This window comes from Lichenostomus cassidix, chromosome 21 (genome assembly GCF_008360975.1).
Source record: "Lichenostomus cassidix isolate B80296 chromosome 21, HeHo_3.0, whole genome shotgun sequence".
Lineage (NCBI taxonomy): Eukaryota > Metazoa > Chordata > Aves > Passeriformes > Meliphagidae > Lichenostomus > Lichenostomus cassidix.
In genome coordinates, this window is record NC_139501.1 from 2,138,071 (window position 1) to 2,159,414 (window position 21,344).

The window sequence follows — 21,344 nt, forward strand, 5'->3', positions numbered from 1 at the left end:
CTGAGAGCACAGTTGTGAGAACCTCCTGTCTGCAGGAACCTTTTCAGTTCCCATTTGGCAGCCTTGCTCTGAAACCTTCGCTGCTGTGGCTTTGCAGAACAGGATTTGATCCGCGTTAATTTTGGGGGTTACAAAAAACCCACAGGTTTTACTTATAAATATGTGTTGTAAAGATACAGCTGGTTCTGTAAGGAACTCTGTCTTGTCAAGGAATAGGAGAGGATTGAAAAGGAAAAAAGTCTGGGTAAAGACAGTTCCTGAAATAGGTTCCTGTGATCCTGATCCCTCTCCAGCGTCCTTGTCTTAGTCTGGTTCCTGCTTGAGCAACCAGCAGCCATCTGTCAGAGCTGCCTTCCTTTATCCTCTGCTGGAAGTGCTTCAGGAAAGGTTTTGCTGGGGGGATTAGACAACCTGGAATTTCTTGCACTGAGGTCAGTTTTCCCTGTAGTTCCTGCAGGATCTTTGTGTTAGCTTTTCTGGAGGTGCAGCTTTGTGTGTCCTGGGAGGGATGTGGGTTTGTGTCTCCCACAAGTTGAAAATCTCATTGAGAGCTGTGCCTTTCTGCAGGGATTAATGTGATATTTATGGAGATATTTAGAGACCTTACAGGGCAACCATCCCTTGTGTTTCCCAGTCCTGTGCATTGTGTTTATTTCTGTAGATAAGAACTTTCTGCAGCCCAAAAGCCTCACAAAACACATCAGCCATGCCTGGGTGAAGGGGCTCTGACTTGCTGCTGCAAATTAGAAGTATTTTTTTGTTTAAACTTCTCCAGATCAGTAGATCTGTGTCTCCCATCCCTCTCTCCAAAGCAGGGGTGGTGCTGCTGTTCCAGCTGCCTGCAGCAGAGTTCTCAGGGATGTCAAAAGCCAAGTGAGCACCTCAGAGCAACTCAAGCACAGGCAGAACACCCCCAGGGAGTGTTTCCAGCATGCTGGAGAGAGGCAGAACTCCATTCTGTGCAGCACATGTTCCCCAGAGCTTTCTGGGCTCTACAGTAATTTAATACCCTCGGAATTTGTAGGGCAGAAATGGCTGCAGACTTGGGCTGTCATAATTAACGTGCTTATTAAAGGCATCTCGCAGTGATTAAATTTATCCCGAGGGTATTTTTGCATCAGACTGGCTAACTTCAATACTGGATATACTTGTTATCCAGTATTTGGAGCAAAACACATTGAATTAGATTAAAACCTAATCAGAATCATTGGCTCAGGACATCTGGTGCTTGCATCACTCTGTAGAGATGCTGGTCAGCAGGGGTTTAAAGCAGGCAAGGATTTTGGTGAGGCTGGGGAAGCACAGGTCTGGTTGGTGACCCTCAGCATTCCAGCAGGACAGGAGATGGAATTTCTTACATTTTCCTTCTTTAAGGAAATTTTGCTTCTTTAAGGCAGCTCAGCTTTCTGAACTGACCAGCTTTGCATTTTTAGTCCCCAGCCACAAATTTCAGTGGAAGTGGCAGGTTAATGTGAGAGCTGTTGAGCTGGGAAATGACTGCTGTTACATGTTTATCCAAAAAGGGAACTTAATGCTCAGAATAGAATGAGTGGTGGTTATTTTGCTATTTAAACATCTCAAGCTTAGCTCAGTGCTGTATTTTTCTATCACTAAGAATCTTTGCATTGAATTCCATCCCTTGTGAGAGAAATGTATTTTTATCACGTTGTCTCAGGGCTTGGCTGAGACATCTTTGATAAATTATTAGAAAAACATTGAACAAAATGCAGTGAAAACAGCTCAGCTGTTCCAGAGGCTGTACCCAAATCCATGCTGGTTTTCAAGCCAGTCTATAGTGCCTGACACAGTGCAATAAAATGAATTGCTGATCAGTGGCTCTTTTTAGCTGAGCTTTTCCCTCCACTGTCATTATCTTCTTTCATAACAATATCCAGCCTTGATGGTGCTTAAACCAGACAAAATCTCAGCCATCCAAATGAAAGGCCTCCATCTTCTTGTTGAGCCTGGGTAATGAGCATTCAGTGATTATGACAGCAAGGCATAAATAATCTCTTCCTCTTTTTAAACATACAAGGAGGTTGTAAACCACAGGTGGGAGATCCGTTAGCAGGTTAAGGAAGGTAAAAGACTTAAGCCCTTGGTGGATAAGTAAACAGTAAGTTCAGGCATAAGCTTTTTATCCTCCTGAGTCTCCACCTTCCCTCTGTAGGTATTAGATGGAAAATAAATACAGTGTTCTGAGGTCAGCCCTCCCCCCAAGGAGCTTCCCCTCCCCTTGCCCTGTGCAACAGCTGCTGAACTTGGGTTGCTCTGTCTGGGCTGGGAGTTGCCAAGAGCCTGTCAGGCTCCCCTGGCATGGATCAGAGCACCTTTGCAGTCACCCAGAGCAGGGGATTGTGCCCTGGCTGAGCAGCCCCGGCAGGTCCCAGCAGATTTTGGGGGCTGGGTGACCCATGAGAAGGTTTTGTGGCAGCCTGGCAGCAGCACACACAGAGCCAGCAGGGCTGCTGGGCCGTTATGGGGATTGGGAGCTGCTTTAACAGGACATCAGACCCCCTGTTCACCATCACGTAGGTACCTTTTCCTTTTCCCTTCAGCTGCAGGGGGGCTGTGCTGCTGATGAGGGGGACAGGGCAGCTGGGAAGGGCTGGGATGTCCTGGGAATGTCCAGCCACAGCACTGCTCTGATTTTCAGGGTACAGAATGTGCTGAGCTCCATTAATGCAGGGCCACCCCAGTAAAGTCCCCTGCCCCAAAGTGAAAGATGGTCCTCATGTGACAGCCCTCGGCTGGAGCAGAGCTTTATCAGTGTCTATAACAACAACAGATCCATTTGTTTTCTCTGATTTTGTTTTTTTCCAGGGTCCTAGTGAGCCCTCGACAGAATCTGACTCGCATCACATTAAAAGGGACTTTCCAGGGGGCTAAAGTGGTCCGTGGGCCTGACTGGGAGTGGGGTAACCAGGATGGTAAGCTGCTTTTGGGATGTCCTGTAGAACACCATTTGATTTTTATATATATATGTATATATATAAAAAATATTATTTTATTTTTGCAAATTGCGGGCTGAAAATCCATGTGCTGAATGGTTTTTCCATTCAGATGATGCAGGTTCCTGTCCTTCAGAGCATTAAATATTCCTTGTTTTCTTGTTATTTGTCACATATCTGTGACATAAACCGTGTGAAGAATGTGGGAGGGAAGTTTTGCTGCTCCTCTTTCATAGATGTGAAAACCTCTGGGAACCATCCTGGAAGTTCTTGTGTAAAACTGCAAATGCACACCATGTTACAGGGAAATAAAGGTCCCTCTCTTCCTGAAAAAGCTTTCACTGATAGTGGAAGGTTTGACTTTGTGTAAAGTATCCATTTTCATTTGGAGTTCTGTGGAATGTCCTTATTTGGATACTTTTAAGAACAACGAGGAGAAATGCTCTGTAAGGAGGATTTCATATGCAGCACTAATGAAACACTTTGTGATTACTGAAGAGTGGTGTCTGCTTCCTGTAGGAATTGTAACTTCAGGCTGAAAGTGCAGTGGGACAAAAATGCCTTTTCTAGAGCTGCTTTTGGGGTGTAATCCTGCCCCTAATTCACTGATAGCCATTTCTGTGTGGTGCTCCAGGGTGAAGGGACCTTTCCTGTCCGTTTGTCCCACAGCCCTGGACACCCACTGTGGTGTTTACAGCTCCTTTTGCCCCTGAAGAATTAAGTCAGAAGTTCAAAGGTTTCCAAAGTTGACTCTGCCATTTATTGCAGCTCTGGGTTCAGTGGAGGACGTGGATGCTTGCAGGGTCTGAGAGCAAAAGCAGCTTATGCTCAATACAGCTTATCCATCCTGCTGAGATCAGAGCAGCATTTACATGTCTGAGACTTGCGTTGCTCACGGCGGGGATGACCTGAAAGCGTCTCCCAGAGCAGGAGCAGCGAGAGGAACCCCAAATCCAGCCCTCAGCTGGTCTGCATTGGGTTTGGTGGAGCTGCCCCATCCCCAGCCATGCTCTTGGCATGGGTAGAACTGTCACCAAAACCCAGTATTTGCACTGTGCTTTTAGATGTGCTGATAGATGAGGAATTCCACTTCTTTAAGCTGTTGAATTTCAGGGCTTTGCAGACAATCAGAAGTTCCTCAGTGAGACAGATGTTGCTGTCCCCATTTGGGGAAGTCCTGGGACACAGAGTGACCTTGCAGCAGAGTGGGGATGGCAATCTGCAAACCCTTCCTGCCCTCACGAGGTTCAGGATTGTCTTTTGGATGAGAACATCTCCCAGTGCCCAGCCAGATTCACCTCCTCACATCCACCCTCCTGCTCTGAATTCTTCCTTGAAGAATTCTTGCTTGAAGAAAACAAACTTGATTCGCTGTTTCTCCACCTGGCCAGTGTTGGGGAGAGATTCAAAGATCCTGGGTGGGTTTTGCAGCAGTGCAGAGTTTTTTGTCTTGCCACAGTGTGGTGCCATGACACCACATGTGTGTTCCCTAGCTCAGCCATGAATTCTGCACCCAATCCAGCTTTTCCACAGTTGTATTCCAAAATGAACGACTCGCCAGGTTTCAGCAAACTTAACACAGAGATTCCTTCCTAATTGCACAAAATGAGTTGTCTCCTGCTCCAATTTTCCTAATTTTCTCTTTTTTTCCCCGCAGGGGGTGAGGGCAAGACTGGCCGTGTGGTGGACATCCGGGGCTGGGATGTGGAGACCGGCCGCAGCGTGGCCAGCGTCACCTGGGCTGACGGAACCACCAACGTCTACAGGGTGGGCCACAAGGGAAAAGTGGACCTCAAATGCACTGTGGAGGCTTCTGGGGGCTTCTACTACAAGGAGCATCTCCCAAAATTAGGTGGGTGGAGATGAGTCTTTGTCGAGATGAGTGTGTGTTGAGAGGTTGTGATTCACGCTGAAGCCGTTTTGCTTGGAGGACATAAAACCATCTCCTATTAATAAGCATAATTTGAAAAAACATTGGTTTATTTGTGAACATACTGCTTGATCTCAGAGTGGTTCATTAAATAGTTTGGCCTTTCAGTGGTAAAACCATCAGGAAAATCCCAAACTGCTACAGAGAATCCAACCCAGTGTCAGTTCTGTCCATCCAAAGCTTTTCGTTCTTCAAAGTTCTTCAAAGCTGTTGCTCACTGTGCTTTTAGAGAGCAAGCACTCTTCTGGTGGAGCCAAAAGAGTTGGGGAAAAAGTGTTGAAGGGGAAAATGTGGCCAAAGGGAGACTTTGAAGAATGGAACTGCCAAAGACTATAAAAAGTGATGGGAAAAGGTGATATCTGCAACTTGCTGCAATCCACCTTTCCTCTGAAGTCCAAAGGAAATTCCTTGTGCTTTTGGACTTGCAGATTTTTTTACCCAGGTGAAATTTAGTTGAGGATTTTTGGTTTCTTTATTTTTAATGAGGTGCAAGGACCATCTTTTTTCCCCTAAAGGAAAAGGGATCTGATTTGGTATTTGCAGCAGCAGAATCAGGGTTTTATCAAACTTTTCTCTCCCTGAGCAGCTTGGCAAGAGCATGAAGGAAGGGGAGGGCTGGATGAGGAGCTTAATTCCAGAGGCATGGCTGCATGGGAAGGGTAGGAGGGCTGGGCACTCCTCAGAGGGAGTTCTGTGGAGGGGAGAACTAATTTTGGGTGCTGTGTGGGTGTGTCTGTGAGCAGCAGTTGTGGGTGAGTGGATTGCTAAGAACAGCTCCTGGTGTCTGCCGTGGCCTCAGAGGCATTCCCTGCTCTGCAGAGGGAAAAAATGGCTCTGGTTGGAGCTGCCTGGTGTTTAATTCTAATTAATATCCAATTGGAGTGAAATGCTGCTGATTTCTCTGCACAGTGCTGATCTATAGAATGTGTTGGTGTTGCCTTTTGGTTGGTCTTAGAATGTGAGGCAGACATGGTTAAAGGGGTAAAAGGGTTTTACTTTGGTATTTTAATAGGATTTTAGGTGCACAGCTCTGCAAAGGTGGAACACACCGAGATGCACTCACCATATAAGGCATATTTAATTTTTGTGGACCTTACAAATTAGCATATCTGTCTAGGATTCCCTAATAAGAAACTTAATAAATGAAGTAATGTCCCCCTATTCTAAGAATCTCCCCCCCTTAAATGAGGCTAGAGCCCAATTTACAAAAAGCTTTTACAAAAAGAAGGTTTCCACCAAGGTTAAAACCTCGAGGTTTTGATATCACAGAGCTCTCTGGCTTTTTACTGTGAATGTTTGGTCTTTCTACCTTGCAGAGCCCCAAAACTAAGCCAGAATATCAGACTACAAAAATTACAAGCGTGTAGGCCGAGGGTACAAGGAATGTATAAAGGGTACAGAATATATAAAGCAGGTATAAAAATGTATAAAAGGGTATCTAAAAAGAAAAGGCAAAAAATCACCAGGCATCAAGGGCACGCCCCACAGCTGAGAAGGGGTTTTGCACCATTCTGCCCAAATTAAGGTTAATTTGAAATGTTTTTTATGAGGCCAAATGGTGTGGGAGTTCCTCCTGCATGGCTGTGGTGTTGTCCTTGTCACCCCCAGGCAAACCTGCGGAGCTGCAGAGGAAGGAGAGCACAGACAGACATCCCTTCCAGCACGGGGACAAGGTGAAGTGCCTGCTGGACATCGACATCCTGCGCGAGATGCAGGAGGGCCACGGGGGCTGGAATCCCAAAATGGCTGAGGTGTGTCCTTGGGTGTTCCCAAAATTCCAGCCATTCCCAAATTCTGCACTGCTCGGGAAGTTGCCAGAATATCTTTGTGTGTGACCTTAAGGTTGAGTGAATTGCTGATGCAGATTTTTTTTAGTGATAGGATGGTGGAGTTGGAGTTATTTTTAGGCTCTGTTGGGTGGCTTTGTGGAGCCTTGCATAGCACTTGCTCAAAAGTCTTGGAAGGAAAAAAAGAACAAAACTGAAAAGCCCAAAACACAAAACAAAACGAACAAACCCAACAAAAACCCCACAAACAAACAAACAAAAAACCAACCAAATGAAAACCACCAAAAAAACAAACACAAAACCCCCACAAAAGAACTAATCAGAATGATTAGAATGATGAACTTTACCAAGGCTGCCAGTGGAGCCATGGATTTTTTAATTCCAGCTGAGGAATACATCCCCAAAGCTGTAGTTTTTGGGTATTGCTGTGTCTGTTTGTTGTGAAACCTCTGTGCTCCTGAATTCCTGTTGTTGGGGAATTCATGGGTAGAGAGTGACATTAAACAGAGAAACAGCAACTTCCTGTCACCTCAGAAATGGATATTTTTTACCACTTTATAAACCATGAGCTGCTCAGGACCTGCCAGAACAGCAGCTCTAGAACTCTGCACCACAATTCTGTTTTGATTTCTGAACCATTTCCCTTTTCCCCTCTCAGAGTGCGCCTTGCTGGTATTTTAAAATGCAGAACAATGTTGGAATCCCTGCCCACCTTTGTCATTTGGAAAGAGGACAATTTGTGCTGCCTTTGCAAGCACTTTTGCACTTTGTATTCCTATCCCCCTCCTCCCCCAATATGCTCCTTCAAAGGAGCTTTTTTAGGAGCCTTTCCCCTCCTTTTGTAGAAAAACAGTGGCTGCACCTCATGTGGAGCAGATTTGGGGAGCAGGTTGGTCTGTGGATGGGAAATGCTGTGTAATTTAGCCATCCATGCCTTGAATGCCTTTTTTCCCCACTATTAAACAACATAATTTATTTAGGAGCTTTTCTCTCCTTTTCTTTTCTTCTTTCCTTCCTCCTCTCCAAAGTTCATTGGCCAGACAGGGACAGTGCACAGGATCACAGACAGAGGGGACGTCAGGGTGCAGTTCAACAGTGACACTCGCTGGACTTTCCATCCTGGAGCTCTGACCAAGGTAGGTGCTGCCCTTGGCCTCCAAAAGCTGCAGAAAAGCCATTTTAGCTGCTGGGTTGTGACACACTGTGTCCCCAGTGAGTGCTGAAGGAAAGCCCTGCTGTTAGAAATGATCCAGTTCTATGAATTTTTGCATTTGTAAGTCCTTAAGGTAAACTACATTTCTTAATTTCAGCTTTTTTTGATGAGTGTTCACAGTAGATCTGCAGTGCCTCATCCTTCTGCAGCTGCCTTTGCCTTGTGATGAACTTTTTCCCACTTTTTGATTTTTCTGTTTTTCCTTGTTCTTGTGCCTCTATGTTGTTATATTTTTCTTTTTTTTTGCATCTTTGTCTTGCTTCTCTCTGATTCTTCCGAATCTTTAATGCAACTCTTCTCATTTTGGGGCTGCATTTCTAAAACTCACAGCTCTGGCCTTCCCCAGAGGTTTGAGGACTTTGAAATGTGGATTATTAGAAATAGAGATAATTAGGTATAGAAGAAGCTGCTGGAAGCCCACAAAATTCTGACCTGAGCAAGGTCACGATGCTAAAAACTCTCAATACCAATGGAAAATGCAGTGTCAGACTGTTTTGCACAAAATTAGTTTTCTTTAAAAAGTGTGTTTTGACACTACTCCCTTCCTAGCCCAGTGAGCATCTGGCAAATTACCAGCACAGATAAACCCTGGTTTCCCTTCTCTGCTTTAAATAACAGATTTAACTTCCTTATTAAAGCAAATTAAAATCTCCAGTGCCAAGTCAGGTGTAGCGAGATGGACCAAGAAAACTTCCATCCTTTATCTGGTATTAATTACAAACTATTTGGAGGAAAAGACGTTTGAAAACTGCCTGTTCCAAATTATTCCCCTATTTAAATGTGCACTTGGCTTAAAAGAGAATTGGACTGTGTTTGTTTTGCAGCTCAGTGGTTACAGCTTTCTCGTAGTTGTATTTCTATGTTGCAATGCTGTTTTTTGACTCGGTGTTGTGTTGTTTGTTGGGATTTCGGGGAGTGGGGTGGGAAGGGCTGATCACTGTTATGTTTTCGTGTGTGGCGTGTGCTTGGCTTCATCCCCCAAAAAAGCTTATGACTTTCTTTTTCTTGTAGCTCAACACCTTTTGGGTTGGTGATGTGGTCCGGGTGATAGATGATATGGAAACAGTGAAGCGATTCCAACCTGGTCATGGGGAGTGGACAGATGAGATGGCACCTGTGAGTGCGCGCCAGTTCCAGTTCCAGGACAGTCCAGTAACCTCCCGAGCTTCCCCAAGCCCTCAGCACTTAGAGATGGGCTTGGATCCCCCCAGAATTCCTGCTGGGAATTCCTCCCTGCCCAGCCCCAGGTGCTGGTGGCTCTCGGTGACACCGTGGTGTCCACGGTGGGAAAAGGGGGAATGTGACAAAAAGGATTTGGCTGCCACCAACTCGAGGTTTCCATAACCAAAGTCCTCTTACTCCTTCCCTGATTCTCTGGAATGAGGCAGGGAGCTGGAAAAATGGTCTGATCAGCCCAGTGTGGCTAAAAAGTGGGATGCAGGTGTCCTCCAGGAGCGAGTAAAGCCCAGAGGAAACCATCCCTGGTCCCAGTTTGATCTGTTCTTCATCAGCACCTCCCTCCCCAGCTATTTCCAATGTGTCTGGGAAAAACCATGCCAAACCAGTGAGAGAGAAACTGGTGAGAACCCTCTGGTGTCCTCGAAGTGGGAGCTGTCTGCGAGTGTGTCACTTGTCCAGTGCTTCTTTTCACACAGCAGGAGCTGCAGCTTTGCGAAAAAAAATAAAAAATCCCAAAACCCCCTGGCTTTGGGTGTGGGAACATTGGGGAAAAAATCCTTTTTTTTTGTCCTTACAGACCCTGGGACACATTGGGAAGGTGATCAAGGTCTATGGGGATGGAGATCTGCGAGTGTCAGTGGGGGGACAATCCTGGACCTTCAACCCTGCCTGCCTGACAGCCTACCAGAGGGAGGAGGAGGCCAACCTGATGACCACGGAGAGTGCCAAGGAGCCCAAAAGTGAGGGACAAACCTGGGCCTGGGAGCTCTTGGGTCCAGCTCTGTGGAGGGTGGGAAAATCCAGATGTTCTTCCATGGATGGAGAGCCAAAGCCCAGCTGTGCCTTAGTGGGCAAGCAAAACTGGCCTTGATTGGAAAGTGCAGGATTGGAAATGCTGGGATTTAATGGGAAAATACAGAATAAAACTTTGCTGTGCCTTAGTGGGCAAGCAAAACTGGCCTTGATTGGAAAATGCAGGATTGGAAATGCTGGGATTTAGTGGGAAAATACAGAATAAAACTTTGCTGTGCCTTAGTGGGCAAGCAAAACTGGCCTTGATTGGAAAGTGCAGGATTGGAAATGCTGGGATTTAATGGGAAAATACAGAATAAAACTTTGCTGTGCCTTAGTGGGCAAGCAAAGGTGGGCCTTAGCACGAAAATGCAGGATTTAGGACTTGGAAATGCTGGGATTAATGGGAAAATACAGAGTTTAGGACTTGGAAATGCTGGGCTTAATAGGAAAATACAGAATAAAGCCCAGCTGCGCCTTACTGGGCAAGCAAAACTGGTTTTGACAGAAAACTCCAGAATTTAGGACTCAGAATTGCTAACCATAGCACTGCCCTGGGTTCAGCATTTGCCTCATGCCTGTTCTGTCTCAGTTCCCTGTCCCATGCTGTTTCCTGTGCAAGGACACTCATTTTGCAGGCTTGTGAAACATTCCCAGGTCTGTGCGTGGAACTGTTGTGAAATCAACAATTATTTGGCCTAATCCGCCCTGAAATCGAGTTTGGGATCACATGATGCGTGGAGGGGATTTTTTTTTTTTGGTGTTTTGCACATCTGTTCATAAATTTTTTCGTGGCTTGACCATCTTTATTTCCTCTGCATGTCAGGACCGTGTGGGAGAGAGCACAGACTTGCCAGGATTTTTTTTGTTTTCTTGCTGTTTAGATGGATCTCGAATTGTTTGCTCAAGTCAGACCTGAGGGAGAACTTGCAAAATTTTTCTCTTTCCTCTGCCTGGGGAGCTGTGACACCTCTGTCACCTCAAGCACTCAGAAATACGTGGTTACAAGTCCATTTTTTCCTCTTTTTCAGGTACTTTGGTGACTGTCCTGGAGAAGCTGCTGTCCCAGAGGACAGAGTCAGAGCATGCAGGCTGCCTGGTCATTTGTGCAGCCATCAACAATGCAGCCAAAGTCCGGGAGCTCCTCCAGAAATACCCAGACAAGGCAAGTTTGGAAAGCAAAAATGGACATTTTTTGGTTTGTTTCTGCTCTTTAAAATGCTGGCATAAAAGGGGAAAAGGATTTAAGAAAAAGAATAGATTTTTCAGGTTTAGTGATGTAAGAAAAAGAGTAGATTTTTCAGGTTTAGTGATATCTCTTAACAGTTGGAATATTATTTTGCTGCAATTTAGGGTTAAATTTCTCTGTTAAATGTGCATATTTTCTGCCTCTGGTTTGTGGCATTAAATCTGAGCTAAAGTCCTCACAGCACCTTTCCAAAGCTGGCTTTTCCCAGATTTCCTGTGTGGCCACTGCAGCTGGAGAATGAGGGGGAGAGGGGTTTATCTATATGAAAACAGGAGCAGATATCAGAATATCTGCTGGACAAGAAAGCCATGGGTTGTGTCTGGTTCTGCCTGTCCTTAGAGGACCTTGTAAAATCACTTTTTTGGAATCAGGAAGGAGAAAAGCTGCCCAGATCTGTGCAGTGTCTTATCTCATGTCTGACTGGAGGAGGGAACTGGGCTGGACTCGTTGCTGGACAATTCCTGTGCTTGCAGAGTGCCAAACTGTCAGGGTCACATCTCCTGAAAGCTCCTTCAGGGAGAGGCTCAGGGTTTAGGAACAGCTTGAAAAAAGCACCACCAAAAAGCCTTTCAGCAGTGTGTCCTTGGAAACCATTGGGAACAAGAAGGGGTTTTGTGGGGGTTGTGTTTGTGGGGCTGGCAGGAGCAGCTGGGGGTGTCACCCAGGAAAAGTAGGATTGGGATGTTGAAGCTGATTTAGTGGTTAGTTATCTGGTATTTATTATAGTTCTTTATTTATAAAGTTAATGAGGTTTCAGGGGATGGGAAGGAGGCAAAAATACTTGCAATTCTCAAATTGATCCCAGATAGGAAAGTCCCAAGAGTAAGGAATCCATTATGTGATTAGTTCTTTTTCTTAGCCTTCTATTTCTACTCTAATATTCATATTAATAAATCAGCTATTTCTATTAGAGTCTTACAGAGAGCTGGCTGGATTTGAGGTTCATTTAGTGCCATTGCTAGGCAGGGCCAGTCCAGCTGCTCAGCCCTGTCTGCCTTGTGGAAATGGCAGAGCAGCAGTGACCTCTGATTCCTCCTTGCCCAAAGGACTCACCCATCATTCTGAGCCCATCCAGGGAAGTCCTGCCTGTCCTGTTCTCTGTTCTCTGCCAGCTGCATAAAATCAGCTGCAGGAAAAAAAACTCCTTCATTAACTTGTTCTCCTTGCCAGTCTGCTGAGGTTTTGTGCCTCCTTCTCCTCTCCTTAGCCTCCCACTGCTTTCAGGAGCTGCTTTGCCTTTTTTTTCCCCTCTTGCCTCATGCTCTTCAGTGCCTTTAATTCTCCAAACCCTCATTGCAGCACTTGAGCCCTGAGCTCTCCCCAGCAGCCCCTGCACCCTCTGAAGTACCTGCAGCAGCACAGCCCAGCGGGGTCTTGGCACCTCCAGAGCCTTATGCAAAGTTAATTTGATTTCCTCACACATTTTCCTCTCGGGAGGGGAGTTTTTGGCAGAGATATCAGGGAGTGCTGTGCTCACAGGCACAGAGTGATTTGGCTCTGCAGTTCCAGCCCTGGCTGCCAGCTCTGCTCTCTCACTTTTCCCCTTTGACTAAACGTGCTGTCCCCTTCCCCTTCCCAATTGTGCTGGGACAAGGTCACCTGGGAGCTGCTGGGCAGGGAGAGGAGCCAGCAGGGCGTGGACTTTGTGGGGTTTCTGGGCACAGAGTGTGGGGTTTCTGGGCACAGACTCTGTGGGGTTTCTGGGCGCAGACTCTGTGGGGTTTCTGGGCACAGACTGTGGGGTTTCTGGGCACAGACTGTGGGATTTCTGGGCACAGACTTCATGGGATTTTGGGGTACAGAGTGTGGGATTCCTGGGCACAGACTGTGGGATTTTTGGTCGCAGACTCCATGGGATTTTGTGGTACAGACTGTAGGATTTTTGTGCACAGACTCTGTGGGATTTCTGGTCACAGACCCTGTAGGGTTTCTGGTCACAGACTCTGTGGGGTTTCTGGTCACAGACTCTGTGGGGTTTCTGGTCACAGACTGGGATTTCTGGTCATAGACCCTGTGGGGTTTCTGGGCACAGATCCTGTGGGGTTTCTGGTCACAGACTCTGGGGGATTTCTGGGCACAGACCCTGCAGGATTTCTGGTCACAGACTCTGGGATTTCTGGTCACAGCCACCATGGGATTTCTAGACTTCCACATCCAGTGACTCCCACCCTGCTCCAGCACCACGACAAGGTCATCCCTAATTTTCTGTGTTTCTGCCCTTCCCAAAGGTCGATGCCAAGAACCAGGGCAGGACTGCCCTGCAAATTGCCTCTTACCAGGGGCACCTGGAGGTGGTGAAGACCCTGCTGCAGGCTCATGCCAACGTCGACCTGCGGGACGATGAGGGAGACACAGCACTGCACTATGCAGCTTTTGGGTAGGATGGACATCTCCCCATGTGTTATCCCTGATGGAAAACTCCTATCCTAGATGGAAATGGATGCTCTGTGGGAAGGATGTGTGGCTGGTGGAGGCTTTTTTCTGATTTTTATGTTGGGAATCAGCCTTTAAGCCTCAGCTCACAGGAGAATTTCTTCTACAACATCCATCTTTCCAAAAAGGATTTCTAGCATGAGGTTTCTTAGCACGAGGATTTCTTATCCTCCGCAGTTAGGGTCAGTTCCATGCTAGGAATTTTCAGGGGGAATCAGAAAAAAAAAGTGATGAGGAGGTTTTAGTGATGGAATTCTTTTCAAGGGGATGGGGGAGGTGGTTTGTTTGACTGATACCAATTAGTTTGGTTGGGTTCTGTCAGTTTGTGTGTTTTCCAGAGCAGGATGAGATTTTTGAATTGTATCATCAGCTACCAGGGAAGAATTCATCATTAAGAGTGGGAATTCCTGTTGATTCAGAGCAGAGAGCACAACTTAGGAAGGTTTTGTTGCATGTGGGATTTTTTTAACATGAAGAGTTAGTGGGTTGAGGCTGAGAGGATACAAAACCCAAGTTCTGTTGCTTTGCAAAGAGAAAGAATTTACTGTGTGCACAGGATTGGCTCTAATCTGGATTTTTCCTTGCTTTTAAACCAGAAACCAGGCTGAGGTTGCCCGTGTGCTCCTGGCCAAAGGAGCCAGTGCAGACCTGCTGAACAATGCCAAGTGCACAGCCCTGTACATTGCTGTCAGCCAGGGATTCACAGAGGTGGTGAGGGCCCTCTGTGAGGTCAACTGTGATGTCAACCTCCCAGTAAGTTTGGGATTTCAGGGAGGTGTTTGGGGCAGGGAGGTGTTTGGGATATTTTGCGGGTTTTTTTGAGGTGGAGAGATCCTAATTTATGTCTCACACCATTTATTGCCTTGTAGAATTTGAAAATCATTCCCTTAAAATTCCCTGCTGTGCATAGCTCAGGAAATATTCCTGAATTTCAGTGCCCTGAAGTGCCAGGTTTGGCTCTGTCCCTTCTTCATCACATTAGCATTCTCTGCTGGCTTCAGGCTTCCAGGGAGAGCTGAGCTGCTGTTCCTGTGTGTTGTTCCAACACTCAGAGAATGGGGAGATTTTTCACTCAGGCAATGATGGTGCCTCTGACCCAACCCATTTTTAGGGTGTTCTGTGTGCTGGTGGGGCTGTTCTGTGCAGGGTCAGAGCTGCTCAGGAGTTCCAGCAGCTCACAGGGGGTTTCCTTGGAGTTCCTGAGGTTGGTAACCTGTGGTTTTTTTGGGTCTGCATGTGTAGGATGCCCAGGGAGACACCCCCCTGCATTACGCGATCACTCTGGACTACAAAGTCGTGATTGAGATTCTCACTGAAGTTCCCAACATAGACTTCACTGTCCAGAACTGTCAAGGCTTCAACCTGCTCCACTATTCTGCTCTGAAAGGCAACAAGCTGTAAGTGACCTTTCTTTTTCCCCCCATTTTTATCGTTTTGCAGATGTTCATTGGTGCTGGCTGGTGTAGTTCTGGGTAGTTGGTCACACATTTCTTGGGTTTGCCCTCCTTCAGGCCAGAAATTCCTGCCTCCTTTCCCCATCCCATCTTTCTCATGCTTCCCTAGGCTAGGAAATCTCTCTGTTTCTGGACAGTCTCCTCAGATGTTTGGGTTCACACTTGGAAGGACAGGAGAAGGTCTTAGTGAAGACTGAGAGCCTCTGGAACCCTTCCAAGGATAAATCTGCTCATTATTTTCAAAGCAGTGTGACTTCTCCCTGCTTTATTAAATGATAACTGAGGGCTTTTGTTGTGTTCTTGTAATTCAATTTGTGAGTTCCAGGGACTGCTCTGCCCTGCTGGTGTCAGCTCTTGGTGCTGCCTGGTAAAACATGGAAATTCATAACCCCTGAGCAGGAGAGGCTTCCTTCCTGTTCAATTAACTTCCATTAATTATTCCAACTAATTCTCTGCTCACCTCTCCAACTCTACAGAGCCATAAAGAAGATTCTGGCCAGGGCTAGGCAGCTGGTGGACTCCAAAAAGGAAGATGGATTCACTGCCCTGCACCTTGCTGCTCTCAACAACCACCTGGAAGTGGCTGAAATCCTCATCAAAGAGGTGAGGAAAAAACCAAAGCCACCATCAAAAGAAGCTCCCATTTATCTATCCCACTGCCATTTATCCAAGGCCCACACTTCCCAGCCACTCTGAGTCAAGGCTGGCACTCACAGGAATGTCCCTGTCCCTCTGAGGAGCTGGCATTGTTTGCCAGGCTGACAAGCAGGGACTGGCATTCCTGGGGAGATTTTCCTTTGGCACAAGAAGGGTTTCCTGGCTAAGAGGTTGGAACTGAAATGTTCAGTGAATGGGAATTAGGACCTCCCAGGCCCCACACTCCCCCTGTTCCCAACCCAGCTCAGCAGCCACAACTCTGGGATGCAATTCCTGCTTTTCCAGGGTCGCTGCGACGTCAACGTGAAGAACAACAGGAACCAGAGCCCTCTGCACCTGGCTGTGATCCAGGGCCACGTGGGCATGGTGCAGCTGCTGGTGAGCCAGGGCAGCGATGTCAACGCCGAGGATGAGGATGGAGACACAGCCATGCACATCGCCCTGGAGCGCCAGCAGCTCATGGCCCTCGCCATGGAGAAGAGGGAAGGGGATACAGGAGCCTCCCTCCTTTCCAAGGTGAGAATTCCAGCAGCAAGGGGCAGGAAAATCATCCTTTTCTAGCTTCTGTATTTTTTGTGTGTCTGTAGTTAAAGTGTGTGGCTCTGGACTCCGTACAGAGTGCTAAAACTTCTGTTCCCAGCATTTGTTAGACAAAACAATGCCTCTGGGTTGGAAATCTGAGGACACTTTGCTGCCTCAGAGCCCCAAAATATGTAAACAACAGTGAATTGGGGGGAGCAAACTTGGAGTAATTGAATTCATCAGCTGAAGGTGTAATTGGAGGATTAAACCTTGATATGTTAATAGACAGAAATTATAAAGTATGAAAGACTCGTGACTCAGTGTCCATTTTGGATAAACTCTCAGGTGACTCTGTCTGCCCTAAATGCACCTGAAGGCCTTCACTAAATTTAACTGCTTTTTATTCCCCTAACTTTGTCTAGCCTCAGTTTTAGGTAAGTCCATCCGGGCATGAACAATATCATTAGGTTGTGGGGTCTGAGGGGTGAAGGAAGGCAGGGAAATTCCAAAGCCAATCCAGATGGAAACAAACCTTGCTTGTGGGAAAGCAGGAATAGATCCTGTGAGGCGATGCCTGAATTTACAGCATGAAACCTGACATAGTCAGACAACAACTCAGAGCTGTCTGATACTTTTATGAGCATTGTGCACTTCTTCCCTGAACATGGGAAAGGTCATGAATCCAGCTGCAGAGCCAAGGGAGTCTGGGGTTTAATTCTTCCCCCAGAACCACAGCAATCCATTTCTGTCTGGTGGCATGGAAAATATGAGGAGAGCTGACCACAGCCACCCCAGGTATCTGCAGATGGACAGCAGGGTGAGAGGGGAGATGGAGCAGCCTGAAGGAGAAGGGGGAAGCTGTTGCAAAGCCTGAACTGGGTTTCTCCATGCTGCTCTGTATCCATGGATATAAAGATCTAGAAATCACTGCAGGATAGGCTAAAAGTGCAGAGATAATTGAATACACTGGAAAATCCAGCTTAGATTTTTTTTAAATTTTATTTTAAAATGATCAGAATAAGTGAAACCACCCATTCCTCCTTTTTTAGCTGTTGGTGCTTGGAAAACTCAAAGCATTGCACTTCCATCCTGCCCCTGACCAAACCACCAGGAGCTGATGGCTCAAATTCCTGCATGCAGAAATTCCTAAAGAGGGATCTGTGCATGCCATTCCCAATATTATTTACAGTAACATCACAGCTAAATGCTGGAGATTCCTTCCCATCTAATTTTACTTGCCTTGACTGACATGCTCTGGTCTTCTAAGTCAGTGGAATATGTGAGTTGACTTCAAATTATTTGGGATCATGCACATCAGAATTTGGCTCTTTAAATAGCTGTCACTTTGGGCCCCTTGCAGCAGCTGTTCATCAGTTCTGTGGTGTCCTCAGCTTCTTCCTTTTCACTCCCTGAAGAAGTCATTGCCCAATACTCTGATTTTCAGTGATTATAACCAGGTGGGATCAGTCTGAGGCACTCCTGACCCTGGAATGTAAGATTTTAATCCGTTATCTGCATAAAGAAAAAAGAATTTTTGTGTGCTGCCAAAAAAGTTGCGCTTTCAACTGTAAGGACGAGGTTTAAGACTTTATTTAGATTTTGATACAAATCAAAACAGAGGATCAGAAGCATCTAATGTTGACAGAGTTTCTCCACATCTCTTAGCTGCAGGCTTCTGGCTTCCTGGGCAATGTGGAGCTGAATGTTGGGACTGCCATTGCCTGCTACTTAGCACAAGAAGGAGCAGATATTAATTATGCAAATCATCGGGGAAAGTCTCCTTTGGACCTCATTACAGATGGAAGGATTGTCCAGATTGTCAAAGACTTCTCACAGAAATTCAGGTAAATCCTGTCCTCAGGAAATCCCCCTGCAAAACTGAGTTTTCCCCAGCTCTGGTGTCACTTCAGCTGCTCCAGGAGGGATGGAGCATCCCTGGGACCCTCAGGATGTCACCCTGAGCACCTCCTGTTCCTTCTGGAGCTGCCCTGAGTTTCTGCAGGGGTTCTGTGAGGCTGTGGGCTGAGCTGGGAAGGGTTGGGAAAAGCAGATTAGTGTGGCTCTGTGCAAACTTGGCCTCTTGGCTTGCAGAGAGCCCTGAGGCCATCAGAGGAGTTTGGGCACTGAGGCCAAGAGCAACTCTGCAGAGTAACCCTGAGTTGTGCTTTACTTCCATTTGATTCTTCACTGACAGATACTTAAAGAGAGTGAAGTAAAAGTGTGGGCACCAGAATCTGTAGGATTTATCCCAGGGCTGCATAAACACTTGCTGTGAAGCTGATAAGAGAAATACAGCAGAGAAAATGCCCAAGGGAGACTATAGCAAGTCAAAGATGGCTTTATCTGTGGTTCTGAGGAGCATTTGTTTGGAGTTTGCCTTTGCAAACATGAAAGCAGAGTTCTGTTTGATCCCAGGGCACAGCTCGGTGCTGTTGCTGCTGGAGGAGGAACCTCCCAGCAGTGCTGCCATTGGCCATGCCTCTGGCCCACTGCCATGACAGGTGAAATGTGTCCCTTTAAACACCTTCCACTGGAATTATTTCTGTGGAGGATGAGTTGGATTGAGTTTTTTTCCTTAAAGAATGTAATTTCTTTCAGACTGACATTTCTCATGGTTTCAGGGGCTGATTGTGCTGTCACTACCTTAATGTCACCTCCAAAAGAGCAGTTTCAAGTAAATATGAGTCACCCCTGCTCTTTTCCTTTCTTTTGGGACAGAACTAACCAGAATCCCATCTGAGCTGTCCCAGTAGGGCAGGAAAGGTTCCCAGCTTTATCCCACCTGAGCACAACATGCTGCTCTGTGGGCTGTTTGCCAAGGATCAACCCAGTGTTCTCCACTGCTGGAGGAGGATCTGGAGCTCGTGGCTCACATCTCCTGGCGGTTTCTCCTTGCAGGGAACAGCAGGTTTCTTCAGAGAGCTCAACCATCACCTGCAGCCTTCGCCGTGTGCACACCACGCCCAACACCATGACCAACCTCAGCGTCTCCAGCGTGGCAGTGCCCACTGAGTGCCTGGTCTGCTCAGAGCTGGCCTTGCTCATCCATTTCTTCCCATGCCAGCACAGCATTGTGTGTGAAGGTGAGCCCACCCTGCTTTTTTTCCCCTTTTTTCCAATGTTTTTCCTCCCTGTTCTCCCACTCAGCCTCCCTGACAGAAATCCAGCTCTGCTCAGACACTGAGCTATTGTGCTGTTTGTGTCCTGAAGCAACCCCAGCGTGATTTCAGCATCTCAGAGAGCCAAAGTTATCTCTGAAAAACACAGAATGTTCTGCCCACCTGCTGCTTGGGACTCCAGGCAGCTCTGCTTGGGCTCAGAGATGCCTGGCTAATTCAGAGGGAAAGGCAGATGCCTCAGCTCTGCCTGTCAGTGCTTCATCCCTCCTGAGGAGGATTTCCCTCTCCTCTGGCTTTTGTAACTCTTTGCATTTTAGCAGATTTAAGGGCAGCCTGCTCAGACCTGTCAGCAAGTTTCTCTCACAAGGCACAGTGTGACCACAGGGAATTTGGTCAGGACTCTGTGCCAGAGCTCCATCCTCCTCCCCCAGAGCTGCTGGATCAGAGCAGCAGCTCCAGTGGCACCGAGCAGGGAGGATTTAAAGGTGTTGTGTTTGCTGCTGACCTGGGAAGATTAAACAGGGGAGCAGGGCATGGCTCAGAAAGGAGATAGTGACCTCATTCCATGCAGGAAAAATCCCTTAATCACCCAGGGAGGCCTCAGGTTGTTGAAAGCTGACGTTCTTGAGTCTGCTGTGGCCTTAATTGTCATCTCTCCTTGTGTCACCCGTGGCAGAATGCTCCAGGAGGATGAAGAAGTGCATCAAATGTCAAGTGACAATAACCAAAAAACTGAAACAAGGTATGTTTTGGGGCTGTTCCTGCTGCTCAGGGCTGTGGGGATCCTGCACAGTGCCAGTTTGAGGGGCATCAGTGATTTGCACTGAAATATGAGAGTTCATTTATCTTGGCTCCTGTTCTGTGTGTTCCTGTTGCATTATCCACTTTTAGAGGGAAAAAATGTCTTTTCCCTCAGGTGTCCCAGGCCAAGCTCAAGCTGCTTTAAAGTCTTAAAGACAGGACAGGACATTTCAGGGAGCTTTGCCTGGGCCTGCCTTGTTTTTTGTGCACTGAAAGCAAACAGCAGCTCCCCCAGTCTGTCCCACATGGGATAATTTAACAGTGAAAATTTATGAGAGGGGGAAAATCACATCTTGTGCAAGCCTTGCTGAGAAATCCCAGTGCCTGTGCTGGGCTGGCATGAGCCAGGGATCCAGAAATCTTTGAGCTGCAATGTTTCAATAAAGCTCTTGAAAGCTTTGAAAGCTCTGCCCCCTGCTCTGCCCCCAGACAGTACAGAGGTGGAGTAGAGAAAAAAGCATCACCCCAAGGCTTTTTATGTGATTCCTGGCTGCAGATTTATTTGATTCTCAGTGCAGAGAGTTCAGTGTGAGTGAAATGAGGGGCAGAATCCCATGATTAACCCTGCTCTGACCCCTTGCTCTGCCCCTAGACAGCACAGAGGTGGAGTTAAAAAAAAAAATCATCACCCCAAGGCTTTTTATTTGATTCCTGGTTGAGCCTCAGTGCAGAAACTTCAGTGTGAGTAAAATGAGGTGCAGAACCTCATGGTTAACCCTTCTCTGACCCCCTGCTCTGCCCCCAGACAGCACAGAGGTGGAGTAGAAAAAAACCTCATAAGCCCAAGGCTTTTTATTTGATTCCTGGGTGCAGATTTATTTGATTCTCAGTGCAGAGAGTTCAGTATGAGTGAAATGGTGCAATATGAGGGGCAGAACCCTGTGGTTACCCCTGCTCTGACCCTCTGCTCTGCCCCCAGACAGCACAGAGGTGGAGTAAAAAAAATCATCACCCCAAGTCTTTTTATATGATTCCTGGGTGATCCTCAGTGCAGAGGGTTCAGTGTGAGTGAAATGGTGCAATATGAGTGAAATGAGGAGCAGAACCCTGTGGTTAACCCTTCTCTGCCCCCAGACAGCACAGAGGTGGAGTAGAAAAAAAAACCCATCACCCCAAGGATTTTGATTTGAATCCTGGGTGCAGATTTATTTGATCCTCAGTGCAGAGAGTTCAGTGTGAGTGAAATGGTTCAATATGAGTAAAATGAGGGGCTTCCAGACAGCACAGAGGTGGAGTGAAAAAAATCATCACCCCAAG

The 21,344-nt window shown here is 46.8% G+C and overlaps 1 protein-coding gene across 3 annotated transcripts in view; it reads left to right on the forward strand.

The window, feature by feature from the left end:
• MIB2 (MIB E3 ubiquitin protein ligase 2) overlaps nt 1-21,344 on the forward strand; it is a 38,871-nt gene that overhangs the window by 16,416 nt on the left and 1,111 nt on the right. Inside the window, exons 4-19 of one of the 3 annotated variants that reach the window (XM_085080247.1) lie at nt 2,824-2,930; nt 4,609-4,803; nt 6,490-6,632; nt 7,697-7,804; nt 8,893-8,997; nt 9,638-9,800; nt 10,884-11,017; nt 13,330-13,478; nt 14,131-14,287; nt 14,777-14,931; nt 15,465-15,591; nt 15,931-16,161; nt 17,833-18,011; nt 19,066-19,250; nt 19,963-20,028; nt 20,680-21,126. In XM_085080247.1, the coding sequence (XP_084936373.1) occupies nt 2,824-2,930; nt 4,609-4,803; nt 6,490-6,632; nt 7,697-7,804; nt 8,893-8,997; nt 9,638-9,800; nt 10,884-11,017; nt 13,330-13,478; nt 14,131-14,287; nt 14,777-14,931; nt 15,465-15,591; nt 15,931-16,161; nt 17,833-18,011; nt 19,066-19,250; nt 19,963-20,028; nt 20,680-20,735 (2,260 nt within the window). In that variant the 3' untranslated portion in view covers nt 20,736-21,126. Of the gene's footprint in view, nt 1-2,823; nt 2,931-4,608; nt 4,804-6,489; nt 6,633-7,696; nt 7,805-8,892; nt 8,998-9,637; nt 9,801-10,883; nt 11,018-13,329; nt 13,479-14,130; nt 14,288-14,776; nt 14,932-15,464; nt 15,592-15,930; nt 16,162-17,832; nt 18,012-19,065; nt 19,251-19,962; nt 20,029-20,679; nt 21,127-21,344 lie in introns of those variants that run through there. The other 2 variants (XM_085080243.1, XM_085080246.1) reach the window with 2 other exon arrangements.